The sequence below is a fragment of the Merops nubicus genome, unplaced genomic scaffold (genome assembly GCF_000691845.1).
Source record: "Merops nubicus isolate BGI_N331 unplaced genomic scaffold, ASM69184v1 scaffold26969, whole genome shotgun sequence".
Classification (NCBI taxonomy): domain Eukaryota; kingdom Metazoa; phylum Chordata; class Aves; order Coraciiformes; family Meropidae; genus Merops; species Merops nubicus.
The window spans coordinates 1054-11878 of record NW_008629410.1 but is presented as its reverse complement, the minus strand read 5'-3'; the positions used below and the strand labels follow the sequence as shown (position 1 = coordinate 11878).

Genomic DNA, 10825 nt, shown 5'->3' with positions numbered 1-10825 from the left:
ACCGAAACACGAAGGTTTGCGGGGGGTTTAATAGAGTTTCGGGACTGTGGGCGTTCAGCTGCCGCGCCGCCGGGGTTCGGTCACGGAACCCGACTTCCATTTTTCCTACGCGGCGTGCGCTGTGGGGAGGCGCTGGGGAAGGTAGTCCTGGAGGGGCCGGGACATCTTCCAGCGGTCCCGTGAGGCAGCGTGGAGGTGACAGCGACGGGTAGGAACCCTTCGGAGCTGGAGCAGTAGCCGCCCCCCTGTGCTTAGCAGGCTCGCTCTAGCTTGGTGTGCTGGGATATAAAACTATATGTCTTAAAGCATCGGCTAGATCGGTGCGCTCTGGGGTTCTGAAGCGCGTGCAGTCCTTAACGCGACTTGATCTCTCGTGGATGTGCAAAAGCTTTTTAGTGCTCTGGGGGAAGCTGTGGGTGGGATTTCAGCACTGCTTGTCAACTGCAGGGAGTCCCACAAGCCCTTCAGTACAGCTATTGAAAGAACTGAATGCAGGTTGATTTTGGTCCTGATGTAGCAAAATCTGCAGCATGTGTCTTTTGCATGAAATTGAGAATGTAGCCTAGTGTTTGACCAGCTCCTGAAAGCCCTACTTCTCTGTCTTCGTTTTCTTAAGCTGTAACATAACAAGCCATAAGGTGGCTTCTTAAAATACTACTTCTTTTGCATAGTTTCCTCACCACAGTATCCTCAATAGCAACTGGAGGAGATACCAGCTGTTGGTATCTTTGTTCCATATGTGCTTATCCCCTCTGGGTGAGATCATGGATAATCTCTAAGGGATATGGTTGAAATACTCATATGCAGCACCTTGAAAAGTGATCTGTTACTAAACAGACAGTGTTTTTAATGATGGTACAGCTTTTCCATTTGGAAGGTACCATGAGAGCATCTTGTATAATGTGTACTTAAAGGTAATGTACTTCCTTGGTTAGCTGGGTGTGGGGGGCAAGTATATGGCTATTTTGGAAAATCATTAGTTTCTATGGGCATGCTCAAAAGTAATGTGTAACAGTTTAAAACAGTCTAAAGATTTGGAATTCTTGTTGAAATTTTATTCTTTCTCCCTCTTCCTCAGGAGCCAGGAATCAAGAATGGTTCTAGTGTGCAGTCATTAAAAAAAAAAAGTAAATTCTTGCTTCAGCAGTTAATGTAAATATGTGCTTGGCAGAGGTTTGGGAGACAGTTTGGCCTTCCATTTGGCCACCTTGTTTGTCATGTGCTTCTGCTTTCCTATGAGAATGTGCAGTAGATACAGCCAGGTTTCAGCTGGAGTCACACATGTCTGTGTGGGTTGAACGAGGGCCTCTTGCTGTCTGAGCAAATACAGAGTCAGTTCATTCCTGTGTGAACTGCTGCTTTATAGCTCAAGCTTGCACCATGTCTTTGCTTGACTTGTAAGGGTAAGCAAAAAGTCACTCAGTGTTCCTACTGCTAAGCAGTGGTACTCAGGTGAAACTTTCTTCTGGGCTTTTAGTTTTTAGTGCTGCATTTCAAACTGCAGGTCCCTAGAATGTCTTGCAGTGTGTTTGTCCTCCATTTCCGATATGGAGTTGGTGAAGTGAGAATGACTGTTTCATGGACACCAGATTCATCTGCTTGAAGCAGATGCTCTTATGGAGAACATAGTGTAATTTCTCCAAAAAAAGACCAGCTCACACTGAATTAGTGAAGCGTTGTCCGCTTTAATACGTCAAAGCAGATTAGTGCCTAATTCTTGGGAGAAAATGTTGGCTTTTGTACTAATCTTGCTGAGGTTCCCAGAGAGCTGCTAATATCTTTTGCAGCTTCTTGTAAGGAGTGTTTGTGTAAGGTCAAAGGATGATCTCTCCTGGTTTCTTGTGCTCAGTGCTGGTCAGAATTTGGTGCGTAGGGGGTGCTGGTGTAAGGTGAGGACTGATGTTTGATAGTCATAGTGGGCTGGGTAAACTTTTAACCTCCACTCTGTGATGGCAGTTGAGTGGCTAAGGTGGCTGGTATGGAGAACAGCTGCCTCTTGAACCTGTGAGTGCTCCCTTCATCTGGGAAGAGAGCTGTGGGGCATAGGAGGAGGCAGCAAATAAAAGCCCTTATTCTCCTCCACCAGCTGGGGGGGTGCTTCAGGCCTTGCTATATCCTGTTGGTTTTTACTTTGTTACTCCCCTTACTTCTGATCATCCTTGTCACTGCTGTTTATGCAGTAAGTTACAGTGGGTATAAAGCAATATGTAAGGTTTTTTTTTTGGCATAGTGTCTCAAATCTTGAACCAGATGGAATAATTTTGTTAAAAAGTTGGGGTTTTTCTTTTTTAAGTGTGGTTTTAAAATTATTATTTATTTTAAAGGGAAGCCCATGATTGGAAACTTCTCAGTGACAGAAACCAAAATTGTGCTTGCAACAGTAATGTTATGAATATTCCTTAGTATTTTATTTTAGTGTAGCAATAATAATAGTAATTATGCCGTGTACTTTTTTAATAAACATTATATTTTGTAAGAGCTGTCACTGCTTGTTACTGACCTGATTTCAATTATTTGCTAGATGAACAACTGTCTTTTGTCATGGCTGTTCCTTGGGTCTCTAATACATAATGGCTTTGTAACTTCATGGGAGCACAAGTATTTTTCCCCAGTGTATAGCATACAGCTGCAAGTAACTAACATGTTTAAAATTCAATATTCACTGTGTAGTAACTTATCTAATTCTTGCTGTTCCAGAGTTTTCTTGGAGGCCTTTTTGGTCCTGTTTGTGAGATTGATGTTAGTCTTAGTGATGCTGAAACACGAAAAACAGCAGAAATCAAAACAGAAGATGGTAAAGTGGAAAAACATTATCTCTTCTATGATGGAGAATCTGTTTCAGGAAAGGTAAATTTTTTTTTTTTTTTTTTTAAGTGACTTAGTTACTGATTCTGGCATGCAAATACATATAGGAAGGTAAATGAAAAACTGATATAAGCAAGAGCTGCAATTTTGGCTGGTGTTATTCAAAGAGGAGACTGCTTTCCTTTATGGGGTTGCTCTAAGGGTAGTTATTCAGGCAACTGATAAAAGAGCATTTTGTCTAATAGCTGCTTGTTTCTGGTCATCTTGGATTGGTGAATAAAGTTTTTGTTTAACCGTGTGCAATCCTATTGCTGCTTCTGGCAAGAAAACTGTTCCAAACTGGATCCCCCTGATTCTCCTTCCTGTTGATCTCCAAAATCCACAACCCAGCATGTGTTAACAGCAGTTTTTGGCTGGTGCGGCCAATATTCTTTGCATACCCTGAAGCTAAGCCTTGTGTTTCATGCCCTGAAGTGGTTTCTGGAATTGCATCAGAGGAGCAACATGTGAAGTTCAGCTGGCTGCTGACTCAACAAGAGTTTTTTTCTTGTTGGGGGGGAAAAAAGTAAAAGGTTGAGATTGCCAGAAGGTTTTTCTCTGCTTCAAATATTGCACCTAGGAACTCCTTGCCATCACTCTAGTTTTACTGGAGCCATTGCTGCTCTCTGAGTATTTCTGTTATGATTCACTTTTCCTCCAAAATACTTGAGTCAGGTATTGGATTCTGAGATCGACTTTTAAATACCTACTTTGATCTTGACTGACTGACCTATTGTCACTAGGCATCTTCTTACTCTTAAGATATCTTCCCATGCTAAGGTCTTGGTTCCCTAGAAAGATGCTTTCAAGGATGTTAAACTCTCAGAAGATGGCCTTCAAACTCAGGAAACTGATGGAAATAGTTTTGATATAAGCATTGGCCTGAGCACTTCTTGTTTGTATCAGTGATGCCTGAGAGGTGCCTGATGAATTTTGACTCACGTAAGCACAGTGGAATGAGGCAGTCTGGAATACCAGAAATTTATTGGACAACTTCCCTCTACCTCTCTCCTCCTTTTCAGCACAATGATAGATTATTCAAGTGGTTTACTTCCTGCTCAGATATCAATATGTGCTGGATTTTAAGGTACAGGAATTTCTCTGGTCATCACTACCTTTTAAGATAACATTATACAGTCTTAATAAAAAATGTGTAAATACATGGTTCCATAGCAAGCAACCTTATGGAATCTTTTCTTGTGAGGTGGGATTCAAATTCACAAATGAAGGGCTTGATAGTAAGTTTTATTATTTGTTATTTTTCATTGCCTTCTCTGACACTAATAATTAACTGTCTGCTGAGGAAGGAACTTTAGTTTGCTTGACTTGAAAGGAATGCATCTCATGGCCATTCTTTTTTGGACTTCTAAATGTGACTGTCAGAAAATGCTTTGAAGCTCTTTGCTCTCAAAGATGGCAAGAGGGTTGTGACTGGCCTATGTGAACTCTGCTTAAGCTCTGGCTTGGATTCTTAATTTTGCAACTCAAAAGTTTCAAGCTTTGTTCTTAAACTCAGTCTTGTGGATGATTAGATTTTTCTTAAATGCTTTAGTGGTGCCTTGGTAATGCTTAATTTCATCATCAGCTGTGTGATTTGGTTGCCTTCAAGCTAAGGTCTGTTGAGAAGAGGACTCAGTTTTCGTAGACATGTAGTAATATGTTTTCCTTTTAACTGAGATCATATATAGAGTGAAAGTGTGGAAAAACTTAACTTTTTTTTTTTTTTGCCTTGGTAGGTGAACATCTCCTTTAAGCAGCTTGGGAAGAGACTAGAGCATCAAGGAATTAGAATTGAATTTGTAGGACAAATTGGTGAGTGTGAGCTGTAAAGGGGCTGTTAGGTCCGTTGTGGTTTATGGAACTTGGCACTTTGACTGTCAGCAGTGTGGCTCAAACACTGCAACTGGACTGGGTTAGTGGATGACAAGTGCCAAAAGATTATATCCTCCTTATTTTAACACAAATAATATACTAATTTGTGCTAGCCAGAAAGTCACTGGGAGGGAAGATATGTGCGTGTGAGGGAGAACTGGTAATCTGTCTGCTAAAATTCCTTCCCTCTCTGTTAGAGGGCTGTTTGCTTCACTGTCCCCTTTGGAAGTAATTCTTCAAGTTTCAGGCTCATAGCAACTGGCTTTGATTAGAGTTTCACGAATTCTCTATTTCTGATCAATCATTAGGCTCTAGTACCCTGTGTCTGAACTGCTGTGTAGCAGATGTGACCAGGTTCTGACTGTGCATGGCATAGATCTAGGAGAAAGAATAATGGCAGTGGTCTAGGGACAGGAGATACTGTTGCTGTGAAACTGGTGTGTCTGTACTTATATATGAAGAGCTTGTTTCCAAATGACTGACTTAGACCAGTGGTCATAATAAACCATTTGATTGTAGGCTAATAGTAATAATAAACCATTTGATAGGTGGTGTTAATCTGGGGGGGAGCAGTTGGGATCACTGCCCTGTGCTAAATGAGCCAGTCTTGATGTTGCTCAAGGTTTTTGTCCCTTCAGCAATAAATGCTGGAAGCTAAAATCGGACAATGCTAATTACAGAGAATGCAAGGTACTCATTAAAGCTAGCTAAACTGTCATTAAAAAAATGTCATGCTAGTGAAGCTTCACATATGTGTTCTGTTCATTACAGTTAGCTCTTTAGGAATGCTTGCTGAAACTGAAGGTCATTTTGAAGAAGTGGGCAAAACATTTGATCAAATATGTGTAACTTAAATCTAATTGCTTCTGTTGTCCTCTCCAACCTACTCCTGACAAATTCAGAGACAAGTTTTGTTTGCTAAAAATAAACACTGAAACTTGTTTTCCTTTAACTTCCTCAACTTTAGAACTCTTCAATGACAAAAGCAATACCCATGAATTTGTCAACTTAGTGAAAGAACTGGCCTTACCTGGAGAACTGACCCAAAACAGAAGTTATGACTTTGAATTCATGCAGGTTGAAAAGCCATATGAATCCTACATCGGTGCCAACGTCAGGCTGAGGTTTGTGACTCTTAAGCCTTCTCTCTTCTACTGTGGAAAATTAATAATTTAGCATCTGTGCTCCCTCCTCTGCTTCTCCTTTTGGATTTTAGATCAGACATGTAGCAGCTAGTAGCTAGTGCCTTGACTGAGTTGCTGAGACTGTTATAATGTAGCCTTTTCTACTTGATTTGGAATTGCTCAGTGTTGTATAGATAAAATTATTTCAGCTCTATCAAGAGTGGATGGTCTCTGTCTCTCCTTTAAAAAGGAGGGGGGAAAAAAAGCCCAAAACAAAACAAAAAAACCCCACAACAAACCACAACCAAACAAAACAATCACACATTTCTACCTAAAACTGTTTTGTCTTGTAAGATTAAGCAGAAAACTGTAAGACACCAAAATACAAGAATGTATTCTTGTCTTTCAGAGAATACCTGTACTTCAGAACATAAAGGCTTTCTCTTATGCAATTCTAGATAATTATGGCTAACTTGGTGGCTTTCTTTCTAGGTATTTTCTAAAAGTGACAATAGTGAGACGGCTGTCAGACTTGGTGAAAGAATATGATTTGATTGTTCATCAGCTCGCTACCTACCCAGATGTAAACAACTCCATTAAGATGGAAGTAGGCATTGAAGACTGTCTTCATATAGAGTTTGAATACAATAAGTCAAAGTAAGTGTCACTTAGGACAAAACACATTCAAGTAGAGCTCTTGAGATAGAAGGGAAGAGTTTGTAATATTTGATGAACAATCTTGGCATCTAAAGACTGTAAAATGTAAAGCAACATTTTCAGTGATGATTGTGTTGAGCTTTTTGGTTGCTAATTACACAGTGGCCTTTTTTCAGGAATACTTGTCTGTTCTCCCTTCATTACTGGCAGGAAGGTCACTAGTGAATATTTAAGTCCTGATTTCTGAATTTATGCTTTTTTGGTATAAATATAATATTTCTTTTACTAATATTGAAGTGCTGGAAAGGTGCTAATTGTACTGGTCTGGCTGAGGTGCTTAGCTTGGTGGGGAAGTAAGCTCAAAGTAGTTAAAAGGCAGATGAGGTAGCTGCCTGTATACCTTGTGTTCAAGAAGAGTGAAAGTTGTGTTTATTCTTTAATGAAAAACCCCATTTTGTTCTTTTAAAGGTATCAGTTAAAGGATGTGATTGTTGGAAAAATTTATTTCCTCTTAGTGAGAATAAAAATTCAGCACATGGAGTTGCAGCTGATCAAAAAGGAGATTACTGGAATTGGTAAGAGAAACAAAGTCCAAAAGAAATGGCAACTTGTATGCCGGTTGAGCCTTATGCAAACCTGGAGAGTGAAGTCACTAGTTGCAGCTTTGGCTAAACTAATGCTCCATGTGCTTCTTTCTCACTGGTGTTTGACTACCATTTGCATTTTGTGCTTTGGTACTCATACATAGTAGTCAACCTCATCAGTCTGTAGCATTGTTCTGGGATTGTGATTGTTGGGTGAGTTTCACAAACATGAACCCTTGTAAATGGAACTTGGGTGTGAATATGCAGAAGTTTAATCAGCCTTGATAGATAACAAGAACGGGAAAATGTGTGAAATGCATTCTGAAAACCCCCTTGCCTCTGCAGAGATTAGCTGGTAAAGTGGAGATTAGCATGTATCTCTCACGTTCTAGAAATGTCATTTTCTGACAGCCTAAAATGGATACAATCGAAACAACATAGAATTCTAGAACTGCTTTGGTTGGAAGAGACCTTTAAGACCATCGGGTCTGTTTCCCCAGCACTGCCAGGTCACCACTAAACCATGCATTGCATCTATGCAGCTTTGAAATCCCTCCCAGGGGATTTCACCATCCCCAGGGATGGGGACTCCACCACTGCCCTGGGCAGCCTGGGGCCAGGGCTTGACAACTCTTTTGGGGAAGAAATTTTTCCTAATGTCCAACGTAAACCTCCCCTTGCACAACTTGAGGCTGTTTCCTCTTGTCCTATCACTTGTTCCTTGGGAGAAGAGATTGGCCCCCACCTGTCTCCAACCTCCTGTCAGAGAGTTGTGGAGTCAGAAGGTCTCTCCTGAGCCTCCTTTGCTCCAGGATAAACAAGAGGCTGTGAAGCAGAAACAGCTTGATTAGTACATGTTGGGCTTTTACGCTCCAAAGCTAGGAAGGCAGTAAGAGACTGTGGCTCATGACTTCATTCCACAGTCGTTTGGACCCTGTAGAAAGAGAGTAAGGGCAGAAAGCTCTACTTTCTCTACTTTTTTTTTTTTGTTGGGTTTTGCAGCTAAATTGGGTACCCTTGTTTCTTCGTTGTAGGACCTGGAGAAAGGTGGTTCTTGTGCTGGGTGATAAATAACCCTTCAGGTTTCTAGTCTTGACTGTGGCCTAGTAGAATCATTCATTAGCATTGCCCACCAATGAGAACTATTTCATGAGTCCTTCCTTGCATGCTTGTCTCTTATTTAAGGCTCACACATCCAGGTGGACTTGCTCCTCTGTTTAAGTGTGGCGAGGAGAGAGTAAGCAACAGATGCTCTGCCCAGGAAGGGGTTTTGCTTGCTTTAGCTAGGTGCAATTTATATTCAAGACAAAGGCAAAAATTCCAGTGCTGTGTTATTTAAATGCTACAGAGTAGAAATTGCTATGCTGAAACTTGGTAAATGTTTAAAACAGCAGCATGTTTTCTCACAGTGTAAACTTGTTTCACCAGGACCCAGCACCACAACAGAGACTGAAACTATTGCAAAGTATGAAATAATGGATGGTGCACCAGTTAAAGGTAAATATCTGTGCTCGTTTTAAAGGGTAAATGTTAAAACTGTGCTTTAAAAAAATCTGGAGAAGAGATGGCTTTTCTAAATTTTTCTTGGAGAAACCACACTTCTCCTCAGGTTGCTGAAATGACAGTGGATTTTGCTATCCAAAGCAGACATTTTTATTGACTTAGGGCATTTCACTTGGGATCATAGTAATTATTACCTTTATTTACCATTGGAAATTCTACAACTGATCCTTTTATCACTTTGGTTCAAACCTGACTCTGTGGTGTAGACCAGCTCTAGAGAGCTCAAGATAGTGATTCTTTTGTCTTGCCTGGCTATCATGCTTCCACTGATAAAATATTCCCACTTGCCTATGTGCTCAGTGTTACGTTTGATGGATGTTTTTTATTTTATTGTTTTGTCCCCTTTAATAAAGGAAGTGGTGCAGGTAGTGCTTGGGAAACTGCATTTCTTTTGTGTGTCTTCTGCAACTGCATTAATGACAACCAGTTTGGAGGAACTAAGTGAAAGTTTTTTTTTTTTTTTAGGTGAATCTATTCCTATAAGACTGTTCTTAGCAGGCTATGACCCAACTCCAACAATGAGGGATGTGAACAAAAAATTTTCGGTGAGGTACTTCTTAAATCTAGTGCTTGTGGATGAAGAAGACAGGCGATACTTCAAACAGCAGGTATGGCCTGTAGAAATTTGTTGCAGAATTATCTGGTCTGTTATATATGCTACTATGAATGTTCAGCACAGGAGAAGCCACCTGAACTTAGTGTATGGCATAAGCATTACTGCTGGCGAGTGTCTCGGAAGCTGTATAGAAAATGTCTCCTTTTTGCAAGCTCACAAGGGGGTTGACAGGCACTATCTCAACAAAGATGGGATGCTCACTGCTCTAGAACAACCTTGTATTGTGAATATTCAGACAAAACACTTTGTGGGTAGAACGAGCTACAGGTGCATTTGTTTGCCTCCTTTTTTGAAGTACTGCAGGTGGATTTGCGCTCCCAGCATTAGCCCAGGTTCAAAACTGTAGTAAGGGCCAAGATGCTTGAGACTGTAACAGAAGTTGAGGTGATGCTGAGGAAAGAAATAGCAAGAAGGGTCACTGGAATGAAGCTCTGTAGATTAGAGCAGAATCTTCATTTTAAAGAATAGGCAAGGTAGTAAACTTCAAATGGAAACCAAAAGGCAACTGGAGCGTACAGTGACTCTGGGCTTTGGTGTTTGAGGAAAAGCAGTAAGAAAAACTTCCTGAACTCCTTAATGCTATCAGTTAGGAGTAGGACTGTTACAGAAGAGCTTACTGCTCAAGATTGATAAAGCTAAGTGTTTAGGCAGTAACTAAATATGTAAACTTAGTGTTCTCTTCTTGTTACTTTTCATGTGTACTGCACTGTTCTGTGAGTAGTGGGGATGCACAGTTTTTTGTGGTGGTGGTTTTAGTTAGTTATTTTTCAGAAGTCTTTGCCTATCAGGAGCTTAAGATACTTAATGCTGCTGGCTTAATGGTAGAGGGTGGTTTCAAAAGTGTTTGATGCTTCAAACAGGAAATAATTCTATGGAGAAAAGCTCCTGAGAAGCTGAGGAAACAGCGAACAAACTTTCACCAGCGATTTGAATCTCCAGAGTCACAAGCATCTGCCGAGCAACCTGAAATGTGAACTGGTATAAGGTGAAAAACTTTACAATGCTTCAGCAGGTTAAAGGTGGCAGCAGCCTGTGGGAAAAGAAGGCCAAAATTCCTCTTACAGCTGTCTTCCTTCATCTCACAGTGCTGCATTTACCATACTGCTAAAGTGTTCTTCAGTTAAACATTCAAGTATGTATATACATTTAAAATAAAGTGCTTTCTCAAACACTGGAACTTTCTTAAGCTACTATTTTATACTGCACATTTACTTTTATTTCATAGTTATATGCACCTGGATTTGCATAAACTTAAATCTAGTTATTTCCATGCATGGTAGGCTGGTGTATTTTATTTTTGTTGATCACCTATACAGTGTAGACAAAAGCATTTCCCTTCTCTCATGTTGTTTATTGCATGTTTCTTTCCAATGTTGCTTATTTGCATTTGTTTTGAAATGACAGTAAGTAAAATGACAATTGACTAAATCACACTAGAAATGGAGATTTACAGTGAATTTGTCCTAAGGCTTCTAATTACTGTGTTGGACAGGCTTCAGCTGTAACTGCATGTATGTGCACTATGACTGTGATGACTGTGGAGCCTTCAGACACCACGGTTTCTA

The 10825-nt window shown here is 40.4% G+C and overlaps 1 protein-coding gene across 1 annotated transcript; it reads left to right on the top strand.

Moving 5' to 3' along the window:
• Positions 1 to 2697: 2697 nt before the first annotated feature.
• On the top strand, positions 2698 to 10437 carry VPS26A (vacuolar protein sorting 26 homolog A (S. pombe); the record flags this gene model as incomplete). Its single annotated transcript, XM_008946987.1, has 8 exons — positions 2698 to 2847; positions 4581 to 4656; positions 5684 to 5840; positions 6333 to 6497; positions 6966 to 7072; positions 8510 to 8578; positions 9110 to 9252; positions 10121 to 10437. Coding segments are annotated over 8 exons (981 nt in total), but the record flags the coding sequence as incomplete, so codon positions are not given.
• Between the last annotated feature and the right edge of the window lie 388 nt (positions 10438 to 10825).